General features: G+C 32.9%; 2 protein-coding genes and 2 non-coding genes across 11 annotated transcripts; 3 read left to right on the top strand and 1 right to left on the bottom strand.

The window, feature by feature from the left end:
- Positions 1–273: 273 nt before the first annotated feature.
- Positions 274–24396, top strand: tns-1 (Tensin homolog; the record flags this gene model as incomplete). 8 transcript variants are annotated; one of them, NM_059236.5, is made up of 26 exons in its annotated part: positions 274–318; positions 2809–2877; positions 4313–4376; positions 4423–4520; positions 5198–5433; positions 5488–5571; positions 5614–5769; positions 5906–5995; positions 6806–6936; positions 6986–7129; positions 10443–10668; positions 10878–11408; positions 11715–11864; positions 11917–12232; positions 14023–14219; positions 14301–14493; positions 14693–14932; positions 15963–16126; positions 16185–16252; positions 19875–19961; positions 21547–21666; positions 21726–21805; positions 22993–23140; positions 23186–23319; positions 23713–23822; positions 23877–24396. In NM_059236.5, 26 exons carry the CDS (start codon positions 286–288, stop codon positions 24070–24072), a joined length of 4065 nt encoding a protein of 1354 aa, NP_491637.2. The 8 variants fall into 8 exon arrangements, with proteins under 8 accessions (NP_491637.2, NP_001305199.1, NP_740854.1 ...); NM_001318270.3 differs by lacking the exons at positions 274–318; positions 2809–2877 and having other exon boundaries at positions 4322–4376; positions 23877–24072; NM_001392327.1 differs by lacking the exons at positions 274–318; positions 2809–2877; positions 4313–4376; ... (5 more) ...; positions 6806–6936; positions 6986–7129.
- Positions 16435–16455, top strand: 21ur-9108. Its single transcript, NR_050134.1, has one exon.
- M01E11.9 lies at positions 21311–21447 on the top strand. Its single transcript, NR_050133.1, has one exon. It is a non-coding gene; the product is annotated as an Unclassified non-coding RNA M01E11.9 (non-coding RNA).
- On the bottom strand, positions 24332–25707 carry M01E11.1 (Protein-S-isoprenylcysteine O-methyltransferase). The gene is made up of 4 exons (NM_059234.5): positions 25450–25707; positions 25186–25404; positions 24815–25016; positions 24332–24748 (listed from the first exon to the last, which is right to left on the bottom strand). Exons 1-4 carry the CDS (start codon positions 25699–25701, stop codon positions 24540–24542), a joined length of 882 nt encoding a protein of 293 aa, NP_491635.1. The 5' UTR covers positions 25702–25707; the 3' UTR covers positions 24332–24539.
- Positions 25708–25936: the final 229 nt, after the last annotated feature.

Below are 25936 nucleotides of genomic sequence, written 5' to 3'. Positions count from 1 at the left end.
AAACATCTTATATTCATTCTTCCACCCCATTAATTTCTGCCGTCTTGTTTGACCACTCCCTCTTTCTTCGCTCCCACCCGAGTAGGCTCCGCCCATTTGTTCGACCCAAAAGATTTTGTCCGATTTTTTCTCTTTTTCTCTCTAATTCTCTTCGCCTATCAATGTGTTTGCGCGAAACAGTTTAGTGTGGATAGAGAAAAATCAGTGGATAGTTAATTTTTGCAGATGTTTTTTTTTTGAATTTTCAAAAATATTACTTCTAAAAGACATTTCAGACCAAGGGCAATGGCTGCTGCAGCTCTGTGCTGTGCTTCAAGGGTACGTTTTTAAATTGAAAAGTTTGAATCCCGAAAGCTTAAAATGAAATATTTATAGAATACAAAAATAAAACAACTTTTGAAAATTAATAAAAAAATATCTCAAAAGTTAAAAAAAAAGTTTCTCTAAATAGAAATATTCAAACATATGGTATCAATAAGCAGTCGTATTGACCTCGTTTCACAATAAAAATCTGGATTATCCGTTCGTTTTTTTGGTCACCACAGCTTTTGAATTAAATAGCTATTTTTTAAAGTTTTGTTTAAAATAAAAACTTTAATTGAAAATTCAGAAATAATCTCAATTGTATAACTGTATTCTATTTCCAGTTTATAAAACCTAATAAAAACCAATGTTAATCACTTTTGAAAACATTTCCTTTTAGTTCTTTTCTCTCTCTTGTCATTCCCTTGTATTTACTTCAACAGTAGTAAAATAAGAAGGACATAAGCTCTCTTCGGAGGGCTCATCATCTTTTCTTTTCCATTTTCTTTTTTATTTATCTATGTGTCCCTTCGGAGCGCGTAAAAACAGTACGGGCGGCCCGTTTACCTTTTCTCTGCGTCTCTTCGTCTCCAGTACTATTTCGTTTTGGATGGCTTCCAAATAGTGGACACCCTACCTCCCAACGGAAGAGGCTTGAAACAATCGTGAGGTTCTGAGCACATTCCAAGCAAAATAGTGGAGAAGTGAGATAGAGAATGGAAAAAGAACAACTTTTTTTTTTTCAGAAATCGACTATTTTCAGAAACTCATGAGACGTAGGGCAAAATTGCGTGCGCCTTAAAGAAGTACAGTAACCCATCATGCGATTTTCATGGATTTTCTTTAGTCTTGTAAATCCCAACTTCATAGTATTCCAGCAAACAATCCTTTTTCGAATAAGTGTTTCAAAGAAAAACCCGAAGATCCGAATGGGTTACTGTACTTTTAGAAATATTTGGACCGTTCCGAGTCCGGAACACAAATTTTCATTATAACGTGCTCCATGTATTTTTTATAAATATTTGAAGTACTTTAAGAAACAAGAGGCGCAGGTTTTCTATTAGAAAAAGAAGAAAATTGTTAATTAGTTAGTGCGGCGTCGATTGTAATACCGGAAATTAGACGAATTAGAAGGAAATAGGAAATGCTTCTTTTTTGATTGATTTCTATCAATTCTGATTGCTTCTGAAACATTTTTGATTGGCAAACTTTAAAGTTCATTGAACATGAAACATAGCTCTAATGATAAAATTTCCAAAATTATTTGAATTAGAAAACTGTATGAACCCTGTAAATCATGGCTTTTCTGATAATCAAATTTAGAAAAAAAACATGAATTTGCAGGTTCAATTAAATTTTGCACACAATCTATGAAAACACTGATCTGAAGCTGTCCCGATTTTGGTATAATACTTTCTTCAAATATTGAAACATCTATTTTAACAGTGTGGGTTCTACCACGATCAGAGTAATTCCAAATCTGTAAAACTAAGCAACTTTGTTTCAATCCAGCAAAATGCCACACCCATTTTCCGATATAATCAGGTGTTCGAATGAATGTTTCCTCGTTAAAACGGGCGGTACACAGCTAAGAAAGGTAGATCATTTTATATTGAATATATAATATCAAAACGGACAAGAAAAGGTAGCCGACACGCTTTTTTGTGTGGCTATGTGTCGCCAAACAACCAAAAGTGATAGTTTTTGGTTTTTTTTGGTCGTTTTCTGCGATTCATATATGAATTGATGTATAAATGTACATTTGATTGGAAAACGGAATTGGAATTTATTTAAAAAATGAACAGAAATTGGTATGAAAGAAAAGATTTAAAAGGGTAAAAGGAAATATGAATGTTAATTTGGTTTTTGAGTAATTTTTTAACTAGTTAAATAAGTTTGTGATCAGGAAAGTTTATCTGTTTTTAATAATTTTTTAGTTGGAAAAATCTTGCATTAAGCTACTCCATTGTGGCACTTTGGATAAATTTATTATATGAGAGTAGACACGTAACTTCAGGAAAAAATGAGGCACATAGATTTCAAATTTATTTTTGACAATAAATGAATTTATTTTGGTTTTCATCGAACAAATTAAATTTTTTCTACGATTAAAAAACAGTTTTTGAGAACAAATTTTAGATTTCTAGAGACACTGAAAATCTTCAAGTTAATTTTATTATCAATGTTGTAGTACCATGAGCAGAAATATAGACTAAATACACTTCCAACTTGATTATATATTCTAAAAAATCGTTCAAAAATCTTTTGGCATTTTGAAATTTTCAGTCAATGTTTTAGAAAAATGCCGAATGTTCCAAAAATATGGATTTTTTGAGTGAATACGAGCATTCCTCCAAGTTTGAAAAAAAGCTGAACCACCGTGAAATTCAATTTGGATGATTTCCAAAATTATCATAGGAGAAATCGTTTTCCTCACTTTTTGAGTGTCTAGGAATTCTACTGCTCCCGCAAACCTACTAAATAGAACAAAACTTAATTTTTCAGAAATCCAACAAATACAACAATGAAGCTGGCTACGAGGTGTACACAATTAGCGAGGACCAACTTCGTCTTGTAGGTCAAATTACATACATTTTGTTTCTTTCCCTTACAAACCACAACTAGCACAGAATAAATCATCTTGTCACCTTTTCTTTGTCACCTTGTCACCTTTCTTTACGCAATTCTCCCTCTCACTTGCTTGATATCAAAAACAGGATTTAGGTAACCTTCATGTCGACTTTATCACTTTTTATCTTCCTCCAACCGAATTTTTTCAACTTTTCGTATCCAATAATTCAGTATTACCTTCTTTTTACAAAAACAATTTAAAATTTCTATATTATCAAAATACTATAAAAAGAAAATTTCTTAAAAGCCGAATTGCTGTATAAAAGGAAAAAAAGTAGAATACAACTAAAAAATAAATAAATCAATGTGAAACAAGAGAATATGAGCTCATAAATTAGGATTTGGTTTCCTTTTTTTTTCGTTTTGCTCACTTTCTTCCATTTTTTTTTTGCTAAAAGTATTCCCAAAAGAGGATGAAGCCGTTCCGAACATAAGTTGTCCATTTCCGTTCACCGAAATTTTTTTGGTTTTTTGTTGGGGTCGCCCGTCGACAGAATCCTTTTTTCTGTTTGACGGGACCCACTAATTCAATTTTCTGATAGATTTTTCATTGCCCATTTCTGTCTTTCTTCCCAACTTCTTTAACCGAAAGCGTCTTGATTTACGTTCTCATTCCTACTCACGAGTTTAAATATAATATTAATTCAGGATTAATGTTTAAAAAATCAATTATTGGCATTTTAGATAGTTCTAAATGTGTGTCCAACTTTTGAAAAAATACCAAATTTTCAAAAAAATTCATTTTTTGAGTACACTTAGACATTGCTACAAGCACCTATAGTGTTCAAACACAAACATATATAGTTTTTTATAACAGTTAATTTAAATATAAAAATTGTAGAAAAAATGTTGTTTTGTGAACTTGCAAAATGAAAGGTAATTATGAAAGGTAATTGCCATTTTTATGACAGTAAATTAAACAATTGCAATTTTATTGTTATTTTTGGATTTTTTCCAATCTTTTGAGCTATATTTGTACCAATATTACTGGGACATAATAAGAGTGACAACCACAAATGATTAGCCACTTCTAAAGTTTTCATAGGTCAAGAGTATGGCAAATATCTCAAGTTTTCAAATTTCTTAGAAACTAATTTCCAAAACCTTATTGAGCGTATAAAAATCAATAGAATTATTTAGTTCTTTTGCACTGAATAAAATTTGAATTTGAGACAATTTAAAAGAAGTTATGTGTGAGAGTGAAAAAAAGAAAGAAGAGACGAGGAAGAATCAAAAGACAAATGTGTCAAATTTTGGGTTTGCTTTTTTCTTTTCTTTTTTTTTTGGTTGAAAAATTGAGACGAGTATCTTTTATTCTTTTTCAACTCACCCAACTTATCTCAAATTTTGTTTTGAATTGCAAAAATTTGAATTTCAGAAACAAAAAATGAAGGATCGAAAAGAAGGTGTACAGGTGGAATATATAACTTCTCGGCTTATTGGTAATAGTTTTTAGTTGAACTATGATAATTATTTGAGACTTTGCAGTTTTATCATGTACATCAGAGACCAGCGAACGGAAATTTGTGGAATCATTGCTCAAGGCGTCACAACAAATTCAAAATGCTCATAATAAACATATCAGAGTGAGTTTTTAATTTTTTTAATTTAAAAGAGTAAAACAGATAGTCTGTCAAGAAAAGTCTTTCTGTTTTGGAATTCATACAAAAACTATGTCCCAACAAAGAATTTGACAGTGAGGCAATTTGAACTGGAAAAAATCGATCTGAAAAATCTTCCATTGTATTTTTTAATCAAATTATATTCATCAAAACATTGAAAATTGTTTTAAGGTAATCCAAAAGTCCAGGAATCAAGTCCAATATTCGAAAAAAACATATAAAAGGATGTTTTGACTGAAAATTTTCAGATAATTTTTAAAAACATAAAAATGGTCAAAAAATTAACTACTGACAGTATCCGAAAATCCACTTAATCCACTTAACATCTACGAGCCTTGAATGCTGTGAAAAACAGAAAAAAAAAGTAATATTGGATATTTTCCAGTTCAAAGGTCCCCTCGGCCGCTAAATTCTCTGTAGAAAAAGGTATTCTTCCAAAAGAAAAATATTCCGTTTAGAAGTTCAAAAGTGAGCTGAAACATCTCCCCTTTGCTATTTTTTCTGTGAAATTTAGAACAGTATTTTTAGTTTTATTATAAATTTTTCATTAATAGATTTTACACTTTATCAGAAAAATGTTGGCTTGAATAATTGAAATAATCGGAAAAATTGAAATTTTTCAAAAAGATTTGAATGATCAGGTATGGAATGTATCTCAACGTCGCCATGACATCAGTTCTTCTCTCGATGCAATTCCATTTGGTTGGCCATCAGAAACTGCTCCATCACTTGAAAAATTATGCACAATTTGTAAAAATTTGGATCAATGGATGCTTGAACATCCTCTTAATATTGCTGTTATCTTTTGTAAAGGAGGTCTTGAAAGATGTGCAATTGTTGTTAATGCTTTTATGAGATTCAATGCTATTTCTGCAACGTGGGTTTTTTCTCACTTTCGAATGTAAAAATTATTCAAACAGTAAATTTTCAGAGACGATTCAGTTGATGATCGATTCAGTATGCAGAGGTTTTCTGAAAGATTCCTAGGACCCGATGGACCACCCAGTTACAAAAGGTCAGTTAAGTTTTCAAGTTATTATAAATTTAATGTTTTCAGATACCTCGGTTATTTCTCATCACTGTTATCTGGTCGAATATCTGTCAACTCAGATCCTTTATACCTTCACAATATAATTTTGACATTTTTCGAGCCAATCAACGTCTTTCTCAAGATATACGAGCGACTTGTGCCAGTTTATCAGTCAAAAACTGTGTAAGTACTTATTTTTGGAAATTTCCTTAAATAACAGGTATTTTCCATAGTAGAACTTGAAGATTTTAATTTCTGAAAATATAATTTTTAAAAATAAATTTTCAAGGCATAGAACATATTAATTTATATTATTTAGAGCTCTAAACAAATCTTCAAAATTCGAAATGGATGGAAGTCTGAAACTTCGTGGCGATATTTTCTTCAAGTGTATTGTAGCAGCTTCATCGTAAGTTTTGCAAAAATATGATCTAGGGTAATTTGAGCAGAAGTAACCAATTACTAAGTCAGATATATCCAAAAGTTCAGTTTGTATCTCACGATACTTGAACCACTTCTGGCAACTTTTGTAAGAACGGAAATTTTGCGAAAATTTAAAATTCTGAAGTTTCTCGAAAATTGGTTGAATGTTTGGAACAAAAAGGGAGTTACAAATTATAGTGTCTTCTTCTTTTCTCTTCTTTCCTTTTTGTGCTCAGGGTGTTTATGCTCTCGGAAATCACTTTGTCTTCTCCTTTTTTCTGGACATTTTTCCTTTTGCTTCTCACACATATATAGACAAACACAAACCCATAAGCCACTTTTGAAAAGTAAACAGAGAAATAGAGAAAGGAGCATCTTCTTCTTCTTGCTTTTTTTTTCATTTTTCTTATTTCCTTTTTTATTTTTCTGTTTGCACGATCGTTTAGTCCGTAATCTACTTATCAAATTAAAATTTGGGACCGATGGTTTTAGGAAAAAACACTTTTGCAGATACTTTTTTCCAGAGTTCATTGTATCACTTCCTGTTTGAAATCAGTAATTCAGTTTCCAAATAGTTTCTGTGCCATGGTACAATAATTACCTATTTTTATAATTTTCAAATTTAATAAAAAATAAATGTTTCAAATATCTAGCTTAGAAATAATTGCCTGAAAATAATATTTATTCAACTACTTTTTTTAAAATTGCTTCACTTTTTTTATTGAACTTTAAAAAAATATTTAGAGTTCGCGATTGTCCTTTAAATTTGTTTTTTCCTCTAGTGAATAGTTTCCAGACCTGGATCATCTACAAGATGTCTATTCACTTGTCAACTCAATACATGTGCACTTGAATTACATCCTATCAATTCAGAAGGATACAGTGTTGTTCGATTACATAAAGAAGAATTGGATCTTATATTTAATGGTTCGCATAATTTTAAATTAATCATACTATTAAAGTAGAGTATTTCCAGATAAAAAGATTGACAATCGAGTAACAGTTGAACTTGTAGTCAGTCATACAAGTGGTCCTACAACTATTGCAACAGCTGCTGTTCAATCGGTTCATTCGTTGTTACCAAGGAACAATAGTTATGAAACGTTTGAGCTTGCTCAAGGTTAGTCTTAAAACGTTAATGTTTTGAGCACTTTTTATCTTATTGACTTTTTCTGTTTGAAAACATCATACTCACACAAAAACCACAAGAAAATGTAATTCTTCCACGCGAGAAGTCATCTCCATCCTCCAAACTTTTCTTTATTTTTTCTGTTGGAGAGTGTGATTTTATGATCGGTTCGGCTCTTTGAGCACATGCTTCATTCTTCAATTTGTGCCCCCTGAGAAGTTCAAGAGTAGGAGTTGAAATGGAGTTTAAGATGTTTTTTTGTTGATTCGAGTTCAAAGCTGAATCTTTTCTCATTTCTTGGAAATATCTATTCAGACGATTCTAACTTATTTTATCTAACGATATAATTTAGCAGTGCATTTTAAAAATTATTAGAGAATCCCGTGCCAATCAGTTGTTTTTGTGGAATTTTTTATTAATTTCGGGAAGGTATTTCAACTTATCAACATATATTTCTGCAAGAAGGTTCCACCAAGAAATCAATGTCTACATATCATTTTTTATATTAAAAATTTGATAAAAATTTTAACATCACGATGCGGATCCCGTTTTCTCTTTGGGAACGAAATCTGTTATTACTTTAGTAAAAACTTCGCTAGGCCCTAACGGATTCATAGCAGAGAGCCCCAAGCTTCAAACCCGAGGCTTATTTTTACAAATTGCTATGCATCCTTATAAACCATATCTGTCTTTTACTGGATTATTCAAATTTGAAATATTGGTTTTTGTTTAAAAAAAAAGTATGAATCATTGCTAAAATTTTGTGAGATTCGTCCCGATGTTTCATTAAATTTAGTTAATTTCTCAAAGTCTTCTATCAATTCAATCTTTCAGTTTTTTCCCGCTCCCTATAGATAATCAGTGATCTGATCAGAAACCTAGACCCCCTCTCTTTCTCCTCATTTCTATCTTTTTTATCATTGAAGAGTCTCTGACCAGTAGTGATTGAAGAATTGAGGGGGATGAAGGGGACAGACGTACTGCTTCTTTTCCTTTCTCTCTTTCGAACAGAAGCTCACTTTTAGCTCTCCCGAGCTTCTCTCCCGGGGACACAGAGATCTAGACATATTGTTACACTCGTTCACTGTGTCTCTCTCTCACTTTCACACTGTTTCTCCGCCCCCTCAACTTCTGATGGGATCCCGCCGCAGGACGATGGACAGGAGAGGACAAGCCAGCTGCTCTACGATCTATTCAGTTTTCTTCCTTCTTATTCTTCAACTTCATAGAGACTTTTTGAAAAAGATAGACTGAGAGAGAGGGAAGGAAAAAGAGAAATAAAGAGTTCGGATAAAGTGACATCTTCAGATATTGATTAAGTTCTTCAAACAATCCTCTACTTCCTTTTTACATTGTTATCCTCACAGCTATTCAAACTTACACAAAGTAGTTAACTTTTCATGATGCTCTAAACAACTTTACTAAGGCACTAAAACATTGTTCTCTGAAAATTGTCAACAGGAGGTTACACTAAGCATTTTACTATCCTAGCTGACTCATTCTCCGATTTGTTTCCCTTGAAAACAGTGAATGTTTACATATCTAGGTTTTTGCATGCCGTCATTTTCTATTTTTTTAAAACTCCCACTGATCTACAAAGAAAAATAATATCTCAGTCGTTTTGTATGAAAATATTTTCAACTTTTGATACAAGTGCAAAATGTTTCTCAAAATTTAAACTATTTTTTAAACAGTTTATTGTTACTGACATTACAAAATCAATAGCAACTTTCTACAAATTTCTTACGAGGAAATGATTCCGTTTAATCCCCTGAGATATGTTGCATGTTTAGCTTAAAATTAATTTTTTGAATCGGTTTTTTATAAAATTTAGGCATCAAAAACCAACTCCTACATTTTACAGTCCTGATCTGAACATGTTTTTAGATCAATTTTACTCCAATTTCTAATAGCTTGAAACGACTCCATATATCGTTTGTAAATTTTCAGGGATTTTAAATACGTTCAGGTATAGTCAAACATTCTGGAAGGCATTTCTGGATATTTGCATACACTTTTTGAAAAAAATCTGGGAATGTTTTCAGTCAACCCAATCTGAGTTTTAAAAAAACTAATATTTTATGAAATCGTCCAGTGTAGACCATAGACTTAAAACTCTAACATTGTTGATTTTAAGAAAAAAGTACACTGAAAATATATCAGATCAAAAGTGCAGGGCTCTCGCAGCTCCAATTTTTGTAGTGACCTAAAAAAATCATGCGTCGAAAAAAAATTTGAGAACAAAAATACTTCCTTTCTTTGTTAGAATAACCCACACTCAATTTATTTCACGTCATGCTTCTTGACACATTTATTGTTTACTCTAAAAGTAGGCGGAGATTCAGTGTCAGGTGTGCTTTGTTCATCTCTTCGAGCTTCTGCTGATTTTTGTTGACTTGTTGACCAGTAACTGAAAAATCTTTGTTTTCTTCCGCAAAAGTATAATTTCTCTAATAATAGCTCCCTGAAATCGAACAACTTTTGTAAACTCTGTAAATTGTCCATCTTGTCTATATTTTTAAACTTCTATCATTCGAAATCTCTTCAACAATTTACAATTCATTTCACATTTGTATCATTCCAAAAACCGAACACTATCATCTTTTTGTCAGAAAAAACCGAACAAATCTGTCAACTTCTTTGTACCTCTCCGTCTATTTTCCCTCTTTCTCTCTCTTCCTTTTTTCTATAAATAATTGACAAAAACCTTTTTAAATATTCGAGAATTCACCGATTTTTCACACTAGCTTCTTGTTTTGTGTTTTTTTTTCTGTCATTTTAACCTAGATTGTTCCAAATCTATATTTATACTTAGGTAGGATACCCAATGGCTAACTTGGTAATTTGATACTATAGTTGGAAGGTCTTCATGTCATACACAACCCATTGTATCACTTTCATGTTTTCTTCTCGTAACTCCTACAAGTTTGTCAAAATCACCGTTAAATTTTTTGAAATCTACTCATTACTCAATTTTTTTATTTATTTAAGTTGAAAAAAATTTTTTTTTTAATTTTTTGATATTTCCTTGACCCTACCATTAAAGTTTGTATTGGAACATTCTAGAGGTACAAACATTTTACATTGTTCAAGTTACTCGAGCTAACACATTTTTCGTAAAATTGGCATTTGCCAAACCTTTAGCTGAAAACTTTAAAAAATACTTTTAAAAAAATATTTTGTAGTGTTTTATTATGATATTAACTTGGTTCTTTACATGTGTATTTGGACAAAATCCTCACTGAAACGACTTCAATCATTTACAATCAAGTTGAAACCTTCCTCAATACACCAATTTTTGCAGACGACGAAACGAATCGATCGAGGCTAGAAGTGGAGTATAGTGAAATTCGTAAAAAGAGCACAAAATCATCAAAAAGTGCAAATCCTATAAATAATAATCAAGAAGAGGAGATGCCGGTTGGACCGCCCGTTCCGCCAAAACCATCGACTCCAATTATGAATGGAGAACGATTGGGAGAATATGGAGTTGGTGGACACATTGGAAATGGTGATGTTGTTCCAGAAAGGTTTGTTTCTTCAGTTTTTGTTTTGAAATTCATTTGTTAAAAGAAAAACTAGGAAACCAAGTGAGGCTGTTTCCTGCCCACCACTTTGCCTTGTTTTCGTTTCGAAATAATTTTTATTACTTTCGATTGAAATGCCCAAAACAAAAATTCCTCAATTTTAAGTGAAGCTTTTAAATTTTACATTTACTCAATAATCTATATATTTTCAGACGTGGAATTCTTCCCGCCTCACTACGAGAAAAAATCAATCAGAAGAAAGAGCTCGAAGGACGTGCAACTCCAAGCATTGAACCAGATCTAGTTGGACGTGATAGATATGATAAAGCATCGAGATGCTTCTCATATGTCCCTGCAAAATCCATGCAAGAAGCGTTTGAACGTCCTCGACGTACATCATTCTCCCGTGCAATTGAAAAACGAGAGAATAGCGTTGAAAATGTGAGTCAAGAGGAAGTGGCACGGACTGAAATTCCACAAAGTTATCAACAAAATGATATAAGTACACCTGCAAAATGGGATGAACAAGTTGAAGATGCAAAACAATCGGCTCTTTTGGAAGAACTTGCAAGAGCTCCATCGGCTATGCAACATAACTATTGGGGTAATGGTGAAGTTGATAATGTTCAAGTTGTTGATCAAGCACAAAGAGCAGTTATTACACCTACTTCAACACTTCAAAGACGCCCAAAACCACCCGCAAGATCAGGAAGCTATCGAACTTTAAATGATGATGCTTATTGGTAGGGGTTCTTTATAAATGTGAAAAATTAATAATGAAAAAAATATAATAAACCAATGTAAAACAGTATTTATAATAATCTAGGGCGGCAGTTATTTCAAACCAACAATTTTCAAAAGTAGGGCCATTGAGGATTTTATTTTCAAAAAAGGGCCATTGAGGATTTTGTCAATATAAACTCTTGGTTAACAAAAACGAAGTGACAACATAAAACGCTCTAAAAAATGAAAGGGTTGGGCACATTGTCAAATTTCACCACACAAAAAATTAAACACCACACAATCAAAGTCCAACTAATTATTTCCAGCAGCGACATGGACGAGCTTTGTGATCCAGAATATTACCTGAACTACAACAGTAACACAGCTCCTTTACCACCACCACGCCGACAAGAACAACACGCTGGAACAAGAAGTGTTCAGTTGCCTAGAAAGAAAATGAATTTTGATGCAGTGACGTATGTTTTATAATCATTTTTAACGAGTTCAACCTTAATATTTTTCTTCCAGTGACCCTCTCGATGACGTGCTAGAATCCACGAAACGTCTTGGATCCGCCTATTCCGTTGGAGATGTTCGTGGTGGACAACAACAGCAGCAAGAACAACATAATGCTTCGAATGATTTCAATTTCTCGAATACATTGAATAACACTCCAACAGATTATAGACAGCATTACCGTAATCGTAATTGTCAATCTGTTACCACACCACGAAATCATCATTTCTCAACACCATCAAGAGAACAAGAAGCTGATGCAGCTGACACGTGGCTCAGTGGAAAATTGAAGAAAGTTAGAAGTAAACGAGATATTGATCCAGATATTGTAAGTTTTTTATTTGAATTTTTCCTAATTCTTTTGATTTTTGGAAATATCAGAAAGTTATCAGAAAATTAATTGCAAATTAATTGATTTGAAAATACATTAAAAGTGGGATTGTGAGATTTTATGAATTTTGTTGTTGGATTTTGTGTTTCTTTAGTTACTAATATGCAATATTTTAACAAGGAAAAACATTTGAAAAAATGGGATAAGTTGGAGAAAGTTCGGCGCAAAAACCCTGAAAAAAATGCCAATTTTGCAAGATTTAATTTGGAAGCTTCATCATCGCATACGATAATTCTTTAATTTTAAAACTATAGGTAACATGTTTCTGACTCTAATTTTGCCCCTGATACCGAATATCGATGTGAAAAAATTTAAAAAAATTTCCCTGATTTTATATTAATTTTTAAAATCCGAAAATCCATTGGATGCCTATATGTGAGTTTTCAAACGCAAAATTTTCCCGCCAGAGACGCCCCGCCCACGAAACCGTGCCGCACATGTTGGTTTACGAGCTGAATATTTTCCTTCTATTTTTATTTGATTTTATACCGATTTTCGTCGATTTTTCTCATTTTTTCTCATTTTTTTGGTGTTTTTTATTGAAAATTTTGTGATTTTCGTAAATTTATTAATAAAAACAAAAACAATTCCATTAAATATCCCATTTTCAGCGCAAAATCGACTGGAGACGAGGAAAATCGTCTGGAGATAGAACGGATCAACAAGATTATTATTATATCATTAATAATATTTATCAATTTTCTTCTGAGAGTCTCATTGAGACTCTTATTTACGCCAAGAAATAAATTTAACATTAAAATTGTTCATTTTTGAAAAAAAATAATAAAAAAACACATTTTTTGGAAAAAAAAATAATAAAAAAAATTGTCCTCGAGGATCCTCCGGAGCGCGTCGAATCAATGTTTCCGGAACTCTGAAAATTAAATGTTTGTATTATTGTAGAACCCTTTCGTTATAGAGATTTGATAACTTTTAAGTAATAAAATTTTCGCAGTAAGACATTAAAACATTTCACAATTAAGCATGGATAGCGAAATAGAGGAGATTACAGATGAGGATGAGGATGAAGATAGAAATTTGCCGACAACTTCGTCATGCCGCTGATTTTTTTGATGTTCTACGCTTAAATTTTCAGCGAACGAACTATTTTTTATATTTTGATTGTTTTTAAATAATATTTGCCATAAGAAATTCTCACTTTTCCAGGAAACGTCGTTTCGCCGCGATTTTCCTCGTCTCCAGTCGATTTTGAGCTGAAAATGGGCTATTTAATGGAATTGTTTTTGTTTTTATTAATAAATTTACGAAAATCACAAAATTTTCAATAAAAAACACCAAAAAAATGAGAAAAAATGAGAAAAATCGACGAAAATCGATATAAAATCAAATAAAAATAGAAGGAAAATATTCAGCTCGTAAACCCACATGTGCGGCACGGTTTCGTGGGCGGGGCGTCTCTGGCGGGAAAATTTTGCGTTTGAAAACTCACATATAGGCATCCAATGGATTTTCGGATTTTAAAAATTAATATAAAATCAGGGAAATTTTTTTAAATTTTTTCACATCGATATTCGGTATCAGGGACAAAATTAGAGTCAGAAACATATAATTCCCCACAAACTCTACTCCCCCTTTAATAAAAATTTCTCTTGCATATTAGGGAGCGGAACGATTAAAATTAAAACCAACCCAAAATTACAGTTTACCTTTAAATTTATAAAAAATATGTTTTTTGAAGATGCTTCCAACCACGAAAAATGTTTTAGGTCCGGCGAAGAACACAAGAAAAAATGTTGCTGGAAGAGCTGAAAGACTCGGCAGCAAACAATGACGAGAATCAGCATAATCTTCCAAATGGACATGCTCGTGGAGCTGGTCTTCAGAATATTGATCCATTGGCTGAATTCCGAAGAGAAGAGGAGAGACTAAGGAATACACGAAGTCCATATGGAGAGGAGAGATGGTATGATGTTTTGATAAATATTCATTAATTCAGTGAAAACTATGGAAAAAGTGTCGAATTATTCTCATTGATTATTTTTAGGCGAGGAAGAATGCGTGGAAAGCCACCAACTCCCCCACCACGTGAATCAAGTGCTTCTCCAGTTAACTCATTGCCACGTGGCACTCCAGCTCATCATATGGATAGACAACGTCACAATCAATCAGTTCCACTTCCAATGCATCATAGACAATTTGATGAGGACTTTGATGTCAATTCCTTATTTAATTTTTCGGTTCGTTTTTTCTTAATTTCAAACCTTTTTGAATGTGGTGAAAGGGCATTTTCAATTGCTCGCGCAATTGAATCCAAGAAGCTCATAATAGTTCCAAAAAACCGAATTTCGCAACCTATCGAAATTGACTATTAAAATGTAAATGTCGGTTCATAATTTCAAAAAAAAGACCTAAAAGCGTCTACGAAAATTGTTTCAGCATGACCCACGACAACAATCAACAACACTTGAACGTGGAGGAAGAAGTCTTTCAAGAGGAGCACGTATTCAGGATGCATACTATGCATCACAACAAGATCTATCAGCAAATAATCGATTCAATTCTGGACAGGAACGAGTTGCAGCTGCAATTTATAGAGCAGAGACTGCACATCGAGATATGTATGCAAGTGGAACAATTAACAGGGCAGAGACACCAGGAAGATATTTCCCAGAAAATGTACGCTTTTTCTTTGAAACTTATAAATAATACGGAATTCTCAGCTTTTTGGGGATTTTTTCAAGAAAATGCTGTACAAAATATTGAAAGTCATCAGGTTCCGCAATACCAATTTTTGATATTTTTTTAATTTTACAATTCTCGAGCTATCTTTAAAACATTTAGTGTGATCAGAATCTCTAGATTTTAATAAGTTGAAGGATAAATGAAACTACAATGAAAATTAAATATTTTTACAAACCAATACTCATTATAGTAGAAATTAGTTTCATTCACTGTTTGAGTTTCTTCAAATTTTTTGAACTACATATATATAGGAATATCTATAGATAATTGCAAACATTTTGAATTTCCAAATTGCCAAACCGCCAAAAAGGTGGTTTCATTAACAATATCAACAATATCAACAACATTAACAATAAGTATAAAAATTGTTATCTAGATTTCCATTAGAGTTTTTGTAGGCCTATCAAAATGAATTTTGTAATGTTTATGATATCATAACAGACATCTAGTGAATTGAAGAGAAAAAAGAGAAAGAGAAGAAAAAGATGAAACAATAACATTATCATAGATTCTATTCTCTTTCTTCAATCCATCCTTTTTCCTGTCTTCCTACTTTTTTCTCTTTTTCTTTGTTCTTTTTGCCCTCTTTAGTCACTAAATCCTTGATAGTCAGTTTTCAGTCTAGAGAAGTTTATCTGAAACATTGTTTTTTACTTTTACTTCTGAAATGAACCCATATCTTTTTGCGAAGTTTTGAAACTTTTCAATTCTTTCAGTATTCCATAACTTAAAAAATGGAGTTGTACTAGTCGGAATAAAGTTTGAAATTACTCAAATAATAAAAAAAAAAGATCACTTAGCTAAACTATTCAAAAATTAAAAATATTAAATGAAAAGCATTTTGATTTCATAGGGAAATTTGCCTAAACTGACCTAAACTGAACTGGCATATATCTTTTTTTTTTGAAAAACTTTAACTTTCATTTTACAAGTTTTATGTCAAACTCCAATTTCTAAATTGCAGAGTGCTGTTCTCGAACGTTCATCAACCCCATCATTCCCAGTATCTCGTGCCACACCTCTTCCGTTCCATCCATTGTTGTATAATAACGGGGAACGAGGAGGAAGTGGACACGCTGCAGGTGGTGGAGGAGGAGGACATAACGGTTATAGTACTATGAATAATAGGTGAGAAACATTTCCCAGGAAAATATTTTGAGCAGTATTGAAATTTGTAAATTCTCAGATCAGCTTCACCTCGGCTCTTTGGTGGATCATCGACGTTGAGCAGAAGATCTTCCGTTAATTCTGTTGGTGAGTTTTTTGTAGGGCAAAAATCAACTGGTTGATGGGGTTTTGGTAAATATAATTCAAACTGAATGGATAGCCAAAAAACTGTTGTTAAAATTTTTCTGCAAATTGCTACTTTCATCCAATTTTTAAAAAGTCTTTTTCAAACTCATAATATAAATAACTGTGTGCCTAGGTTTTTTTAATTGAAAAGTTGGACTATCATACCAAAATCGGCCGTTTTGTGAATTTTCCACTCATCTTTGATCTCCACTGTGATTTTGTAGCAATTTCTTAAGAAACTTGCATCTTGTGAACCTATTTTTTTGTAGTTCAAATTCAGATTGTTATCAAATCAAATGGGGTTTTCACTAACTTTTTTAAAGTTTCCGTCCTACCTAAGAAAAGCAACAAATCACCTGGGTCTTACAATTTTAATCACATCCTTGCATTTTGTCTCGTAAATCGACTCTGGCCTTCGGCCGGATCACAAATTTATTTTTACGGTCATTCTCCTATTTTTAAACATGAGGGTAGCTCGTGTAACTGAAAAATTAATTATGTTCTCCTGCTAGATTCAACAAAATGAGCATTTATTAATAATAAACAGAAACATAGAAATATCATGCTTCCCTACTTTCTCTCTGAATAATACCTATATTTCCTCATGTCAACCTCCACCTCTCATTGTCATATTAGTACTTGGTTGAAGAGAGGCACTGTATGTGAGAGAGTGGGTATTAATAAAAGCATAGATGTGTGAGCCGAGGCGCAAATATTTTGCCGCCAACACAAACAGGTCTGTCAGTGGAAGAAGGTGTTCCCGTGCGGGAAATTGAGTTTTTTTTTCGGTTGAATGAGTTTTTTTATTGGAAAAAAATCTTTGAAAGTACTTGAAAAGTGGATATTTAGAAACTCAAACTCCTGAAATAAATTGAAATTTCAGATGGGCGGAGCTATCTATGATGTGCCAAAGCAGTGAATTAAGGAAATTACAATTTATAATTTTTGTTTTATGAACGCGTTTTAGACCTAAAACTGCTAGCTAAACATCTAATAGTTTATACAATTTTTACAAAGATTGCACTGAAGTGACATATAATTTCAAATAACAAAAAGAGACTAAAACGGGAAGATTTTTTGGTTGGTTTTTTGTGGTACTCACTCACAAAAACTAACTTTTGAAAAGTCTATGTATCTTTTTTGATAAATAAAAATTTTTAATTTTTTGAGTCTAGGACGTATTCAACATGAGAAAAGGTGACACATTGAGTAGATCCATATACGGCATTTCCTCTACTGGTATTGCAAAAATTGCAGAAAAAAACAAAAATAGTTAGCAAAGGTTGAAGATAATGTTAAACAAAAACTGCCAGTAAGAACACTATAAAAAAGGATGAGATGCACCCCTCAGCACCCCTCACTATCAGTCGGGTTGAGTTCTTGGCTGAATTATTGTAATATTGTCAAAACATGAAGTCTCTTTAAAGGATCACCAAGGTGCATGTATGTTTCATTAAACACACGTTTCAATCTTCAGGTTCACATTAATATTTAATGCTTCTCTATACTCCTTGAATCTAAAATCTTCAAGTAAAGATCCTCGTTGCTGCAATTAAACTTTTCGAAAACTTTTGTTTCCATTGGTTTCCAAATTTTATAGCTCAGCCCCTCGTTCGTATTCAAAACATTTGTATTTCCACAAAAACTACACGAAAAAGTTGTGGTTACACACGCCCATCTATTTTTTATGTTGCTCTGTGGCTGCTTGTGCTCAACGCTAGTGAGCACTCGTTTGAGGTCTAGAGGTCTCTGAGATTTTTCGAAGGGTCCCATGGGAATGGGACCCGCCGGTTTATACTCTCGCCAAGAGATATGATAGAAAGGAGTCGGAAGAGTATGAAGTGGGCGGGGTCTTGATGAAGAGAGAGTGAGGCGCAGACATAGAGAGACAGCTGTCTCTCTCTCCCTCTCAAGGGGCAGTTGAAGGTGCAGCAGGAGACAGAGACAGAAATTCAGAGAGAAAGAGACAGAGAGTTTTCACCAACAATCTGTTATTCTTATTTCTTCTTCTACTTCTTCCTCTACGTCCTCTTTGATTCCATCTTGTATTCCAGATATTTTGTCTGAAATTCTGATTCTTCAAACATCGTATCTCTCGTGTTCATATATCCTACTGTATCTATGGAATTTTTATAGTTTGGCATTTGCTTCTAACGTATTGTTTGTAAATTCTGAGATATTCTAATTCCCTGTCTAAGTTCAAGACCATGTCGGACACAGCCACCACATCCACCACAGTTGTGATACATCTGAAACGGTCAAACCATGACGATGCATCAGCTTCTGCCACAACTGCACAACTACAACAAAGATCTCGCTATTGTGATGTCTCTCTAGCATCATCTGAAGAATCTTCGGATCTTTCTGATGCAGAAGAGAAAGATGATCTGATACGAAGAACCATCACATCATCATCGAAAGATACAATGGAGGAAGGTGATGATGATGATGAAGAAGAGTTTGATGATGTTGTAATGGAAGAAGATGTTGGTGGTGGTACTGATGCAAATGAACAATTCTCTAGAGTTATACAAAGACAAATTAGTGGTGCAGGAGGTGGAATTCTAAAGAAGAGTAATGGAAAGGGTAAGAACATGTGATCCTTGGATTAGGTTGTATTTTTTGTAATGTGCGTGAATCTATTTCACTAGGATAATCCAACTTTTCAAATCAATAAGTTATTTTTGAAAAATGTAGGAAAAAAAATCGTTTTTTCGTTCAGTTTTTTATATAATTTTTAAATTTTTTTAGTTGAGTATTTTCCTTAGTTGTAATATGGATATAATTTTAAAATTTGACTGATTTTAAAAACATTTATATTTTATTTGGTATGTTTTGAAAATATGTTCAAAAATTGCATGAAATTCGTCAAATTCAACGTTCGAGTTTTTTTTTCAGAATTTCCAATAATCACTCTTTTTATACATATAGATCAATTGAATATTTCTCTATTTATTGACTATAAATTTTAATTAAAAATATTGAATCTGTTGAATTTCTGAAAAAATAATCGCCCAACCACGAGGTGAATGTCAAAAATGGGAGTCAACTTCTCATAAAACCGTTGCATTTCCCCGCAATGCCACCCTTTTGAAATGTATATAAGAAAAGAATATTTTTCATTGAAAAACGGTTGATTCCGTTTCAAGACCCATAAAGTTTTATGTGGTATATATGGTGATGAGACTTAAGTCGTTTTCTCTTTCTCTCTCTCACGCAACAACAAGATTAGAATGGAATTTGGATAGAAAACTCAACGGGGCCGGATGTGAAATTAGGCGGAAACTTATTGAGATGATAGGAACAAGAACACCTGGAGAGGGCAGGGGAATGGAAAATTTGAGAATTTTAGACCTAAAATTAGTTGAATTCTTGAATTGTTTAATAATTATCGGTAAGAAATCTTTTTAATCCGATAGAGTGAGAATTTCACAAAAAAAGAAGAATAAAAGAAGATTATAGATGTGGAAGTGTGATTTATGACGTAGCTTTTTTCTCCCGAAAATGTCCTTTCCAGAGAATTGGTAGAAAATATTTGAAAATTTCCATTTATTAAATTATAACATTTTTATTCAATTTTCAGACACTTCGGAAATCATTCATCATCATCCATTATTCGTGAAGGATACCTCCAAGTATTGGTACAAGCCTACGATTTCTAGAGAACAAGGTATGGATTTTTTGTATCTACAATTCAAAAGCTTAAAAAAACAAATTTAATATACTTTTCTCATCGTGTATTCCACTCAAATTTTATGTTGATTACTTTTGCAAATATTCCAAATTGGCAACTGTCAGGTATTTGATTGATAAGCAGGAAAATTGGATGCTTATCAGTCGCTTATCAGTTTATAATAATTGGAAATACAAATTGTAAATTGAAAATTGGACTTTATATTGAATTTGGAAAACAATGGAGGTTGAAAAAAAAAGATCATTAAAAATTATCAGATTTTCATTTTGACTTCATTCTGACATGGCTCGTTTAAAAAAAAAAAAGAAATCAAAAAAATTAACTTAAAAATTATAGAAGAAAATATTACCAATATTTTGCTTGTTGATAAGTTCTTTGATAAATAATCTGACAAACTAAGCCGTTTGGCTTGAAATCCCCATAGTTCAAATGTATGTTTTTTCGACCTTTCAGTACACTTTTCATTGTAAAACTTGACCCTCAGATCTACATTATTTTGTGGGATTTTCAATCAATTCAACTCTATCTCTCTTTTACACTAAAATAGTTGAACATTCGTCCACATATACTCACACAACCCAAAGCTTCTTCTCAAATCATTACAACATAAAGATGCTCTCGTTCCGTGCTCCGAAAAGTTACACGTTTTATATATATCTGGTGTAGTTGTAGTGTGTGAAGATGAAGAAAATGAGACGAGGGTTAGAGTGCTTTTGAAACATGAAACTTTTCTTTTAGCCGACTTTGAGATCATTTGATATCACAAAAGTTAAAAAATTGCTTTATTTTTAAAGATATAGCGGAACTTCCATAATTCATAGTTTTGATAGATCAAAGAAATTATTCAATTAAAAAAAATTTCCAAAACATTTTTGAATGTGCTGCTCAATTTATAGTTAACTAATTCGACAAATTTGTAGTGACAACACTTAATTTTGGGACTATAATTTCGAAATTAATTACCCATATGCGCATAATATGCCTCAGTGAGCACAGTGGACTCATCGCGACCGGATGATGATTCAACTGATAAAAGCAATCATTTGCGAATACAATTAGAACTATCCTAATATATTTTTTGTCAGAGACGAAACACTCATGAGTATATTCTTCAACGGACCACATTTTTTGAATGCACCAACAATTTACAAAAAATATTGTTGAAAGGTTCCCCATTTTTTCACAATTCTTCATAATAATCCATCATCTGAAATTGTTGGCGTGTGTTGGTGTGCAGAATGAAGACGGGGTGCCACATGAATTATAAATGCTTCTTTTCCTTTCGATCCGTCTAAAAAAACCAAGAAAGTGACAGAGAAATAGAGAAAAAAGAGAGCAACATTTGTTTTTCATGGGATTTATTGCTCCATGTGGAGCACTGCTGCTCGATCTGGAAATGGACATGAACAATGGAAAAAAAAGGTTTTTGGGTTAGAAATGGAAAGTTATATGAATGAAGTAGTTGATGAAATTGAAACTGTTGATTAAGAAACTACAAGTTACAAAATATATGAAATTAAAGTTTCAATCTTTTATCTAAAAATATAATAATTTATTCCAGCCATCAACATGTTACGTGACAAACCACCTGGCACATTTGTCGTCCGTGATTCGAACTCTTTTCCTGGAGCATTTGGATTAGCTCTAAAAGTTTCCACTCCACCGCCCGGTGTTAATCCAGGTACAATTATTTTTTCAAAAAAAAAAGATAATTGAAAAACACTTTTTTGCATTTTATAGGAGATGGAAGTGAACTCGTCCGTCACTTTTTGATTGAACCATCACCAAAGGGTGTCAAACTGAAGGGATGCAATAATGAGGTGAGTTTAGGGAAACCATATGGTACAAATTGAAAAAAAGATTTATGAGTTTTTGAGGAAATGGGTATTATGATGGGAAAGAATAACATAACGATCGTTTAAATTTAGGATGTTTTGATTGAACATAATTTGGAAATCGGCTGATATTTGCAAGTAATATCAAAGGTTGACTCTGGGGGTGCGCACCAAAAAATTTTCGAGGTTTCAGACATTTTGAATTTGAAAAGTGACCATTTTGAAAAAAAAACATTGTTTAAATTCAAAAAAATCATCAAACTTATATTTCCAGCAATTTTGGAAATATCTGGTTTTGTGATTTTTAAATTGCCACAATTCTAAAAAAATTTCAACTGCCGCAAGTCAAATTAATTAATTTATTTATTTATTTACGCTCGCGAGGAGACGTGGAAAAAGTTGAAGAAAAAAGAAAAATGTACACATACAATAGATCATAAATACAATACACAGAATAAGAGGGATAGAAACAAGAAGAATAAATAGAAACAAGCAGAATAAATAGGAACGAAAGTTTGTTAACAGGACAGTTAGATCAGGCGGGAGGAAATAATGTTATGTGGGTAGTTCATGTTGCAATCATCAGTTGTCAGACATCTCGTTATTCAAGATCTGATATATGTTTTAGAAACTTGGGGTTACTCAGCGTACGGTTTACAATAAAATGCTTTCTAGTTTTAGTTTTACATCTGCTCCATGAGACTTTCTTTTTGGAACGAGTTCGTGTGTTTTCAGAATATGTAAAAAATTGAGGTACGTTGAGATCTAGTTTACCATTAATCATCTTCATAATAGTTTTTCTGTCATAGATTTGGCGCCGCGTTTGTAGTGTTGTGAGCTCAAAAAGTTCATTGCGTTCGGATGCAGATTTATACTCCGGGTCAGTTGGCGAGATGTATTTGCCTTGTGTTCTACTGTATAATCGTCTAGTAAATGCGTTTTGAACTGACTCAATGGCTCTTGTTTCAGAGTTTCTAATTGGGCTAGTAATTACCGTTCCATACTCAAGAAGAGGTCTAACAAAAGTTTTGTAAAGCAAGGTCATCAATCTTGGGTTTCTACTGTTATACATATTAAATATTTGACTAAGTTGATATTTGGATGCATTTATGGCTTGATGCTGAAAAATTGAAAAGTTTTAGTCTTTCAAAAAGTAATTTTGTATCTTCCAGCCCGTCTTCGGTTCCCTATCTGCATTGGTATATCAACATTCCATCACAGCCTTGGCTCTTCCAACGAAGCTTGTTCTTCCGGACTTTGATCCAGCAGCTACACCGGAACATTTATCAGCCACTCAAGCACTTTTGGAACAGGGAGCAGGTAAGAAATGCAGATGAAACAACTATGCAGTCAATTCAATTTCAGCTTGTAATGTGGTGTACGTGGGCAGTGTCGACGTGGAATCGTTGACCGGCAACGAGTGCGTCAAGCGGAGCATTGCCACGTGTTCGCAGAGAGCTATTAACGGAGATAGTCGAGCTGTTTCAGTGCATTTTAAGGTGAGGGAAATATGAAAAATGCGTATAGTACAAAATCCAATCACGTACCACTTGATATCTCACCACGATCATACTGTAGTCTATTTACCTGATTGAAAATTATATTGTCCTGAATCTTTAATATTACAATGTATACACACTTGAAAAATGGTATCGCAGGGAGCCTTGCATTTTTCGAGTTTTGTGGAATCACGGTTAACTTTTAAAAATTAGTTTTTCACAATGAAAATTGGGAATTTGTGAAAAAAGTCTTTGAAAAAAAATCTATAAGAATGAGAAAAAATGAACTGAATTCTAGGCAAATTTCTGTGACGCGCGGTGAGATCATTTGTCACAGGTGTGCCTCCCTTTAAACTCATGCATTTACATACTAATAATTGTTCGTATTTTCAGGTTTCATCACAAGGAGTTACATTAACTGATAACACGCGGAAGGTGTTCTTCAGGAGGCATTTTAATGTTCAAAGTGTGATTTTTGCTGGAATGGATCCAATTGAAAGGAGGTTGGTTTTAAACAGACTAAAGTTGTATGACTTAAACTAAAATTGATATTATAGGTTCGAAAACACTCGTGCTCTGGGATTCCATGATGGATGCATAGCACAAGCTCGATTATTCGCTTTCGTCGCCAGAATTCCTTCTTCATCTGAAAACGCGTGCCACGTATTCGCTGAGCTTGAACCTGAGCAACCTGGAAGTGCTGTTGTTAATTTTATCAATAAGGTCATGTTGGCACAGAAGAATCGGTCATAAGAAGAAAAAATATTTGAATTTTTTACAAAGAAATTATTAGTGTTATTTGCAAATTTAGTACGTACCCAAGTGATATTCTAAGTCAATCTGAAAGTACTTTTTATCATCGCAAAACTTTGATTTTACGGTTTTCTCTTTATTTTTCATTTTCTTGTTCGCCTTTTTTCCCATTTCCATCATTTCAGTTTCAAAATTTTCTATAAGTTCTTTCCATTTTGTTTAATTGTTTGCTTCTAAATATTTTCCCAACTTCCTGTATATAATGAATTTTTCATTTTATGCAAATATTGAATACAGGCAATAAAATTTTTATGAACAATTTAGAAAATGAAATAAATTATAAAACACATTACAAATGAGATCTTGCAGTGGCAACGACATGGTAAACGCATACAGATAAATATGGAAATTGAAAGAACTTAAAATTCAAAATTAAAAATTTCAAATAAAGTTATTCTGATTTAGAATCATGGTCTTTGATACCCACGAACGAATGGAACACCGCACCAGACATTCTGTTGATATTCCACGTATGAATCGCCAAAAAACGAAATCAGATCCTTCTCTTCGTCATAGATTCTGGAGGCGAAGAAGTGCCATGTCACATAGGCATAAACCACACAGCAAATAGGATTGCAAAGGATTATTTGAGTGGAAACGGCCCATAAGAACCAACCTGAAATATTCAGATAACCTATCAGAATTAATAATATCTCACACAGGACTCCTAATTTTTACTAACCAAAATATCCAGGATGTCGCAAATAAGCGTAGATTCCATCTTTTACAAGTCTGTGATCTGATCTTTTGGTCATTGCTAATCGATGAGTGAATGCCAAACCAGCATGAACCATTCCAACTTTTCTAAATATTTCTCCGATAATACATCCTAATGTTCCAATCCAAAGAATCCCACGCATTTTGATTTCTGGGAAGAAGTATGCCTGAAATCGTACAATTAAGGCGTGAATTGCTTTATTTTTTAGACATAAATTTCATTATTTTTCTCACCAAAAACTACATTTTTTGATAAAACTAAAGTCTCCTCATCTTTCTCCTTTTTTTCGGAACCACCAATGGTTTTTTTTGAGTTTTAATTTCAAAAAAACCTACCTCGATCAAAAATTCAATCCAACTAATGCTAGCAGCCAACCAATATCCAACAGAATGATTCAATAAAAATGAATCAGGTCGCAGTGTTCGCCGATTTGTGAGTGCTGTGAAGACGAATTCGGTGAAGTGAAACATTGAGAGAAACAAGAAATAATGGGATAAATGTTCTAATACTTCTCCTTCATGGGATACTGAATAAGCCAGGCTCACTGCTACAGCCTGAAATCTAGAAAAAAATACTCGAGATGTAGAAAATCCACTCACACAGCCCAAAAGTGCAGCAGGCATCAGAATTGATTTGTTGGTGAATACACGTTTTCTCGCGAACAGATAAGCAATCAGAATCGTCAGTAAACTCGCAAGAATTCCAAAAACGAAGCTGGAAGTTGATGCGGATACGGTAGCCACCACGGCAAAAGATGCCATAAATGCATCGATAGCTGTTCGGAAATCATCATCAGATTTCAGATGAAAAGCTATTCTTCCAACAAAAGTTGGAGGAGGAATAGGAGGCATTTTTATCTGAATGATAGTAAATTAGGCCATTGGAAATAATTTTTGATAAATGGCAAATTTTCTTCGAATCTTCAAACTTTTGCTAGTAATCCAATCTATAAAGCTTTTTTAAAAAGTTTATCGATTTAAAAAAAATTGGTTTGAAACATTAATTTTTAGATCTTGGAGTATTTAAATATGAAAAACTGCATGCAACAGTTGAAAATTTAATAAAATTAAAAACAAAACACAAATT

This window comes from Caenorhabditis elegans, chromosome I (genome assembly GCF_000002985.6).
Source record: "Caenorhabditis elegans chromosome I".
Classification (NCBI taxonomy): Eukaryota; Metazoa; Nematoda; class Chromadorea; order Rhabditida; family Rhabditidae; genus Caenorhabditis; species Caenorhabditis elegans.
Note: the sequence above shows the minus strand (reverse complement) of the source record. Positions and strands in the feature narration are given on the sequence as shown.

Excerpts from the sequence above, each read along its gene's own strand:
- M01E11.1 (NM_059234.5), bottom strand. The coding sequence starts at position 25,701 with ATGCCTCCTATTCCTCCTCCAACTTTTGTTGGAAGAATAGCTTTTCAT. Across the intron at positions 25,405-25,449 it reads CTGCTGCACTTTTGGGCTGT|GCTGTAGCAGTGAGCCTGGC; the intron begins GTGAGTGGATTT and ends TCTAGATTTCAG. Across the intron at positions 24,749-24,814 it reads GCGACATCCTGGATATTTTG|GTTGGTTCTTATGGGCCGTT; the intron begins GTTAGTAAAAAT and ends TGAATATTTCAG.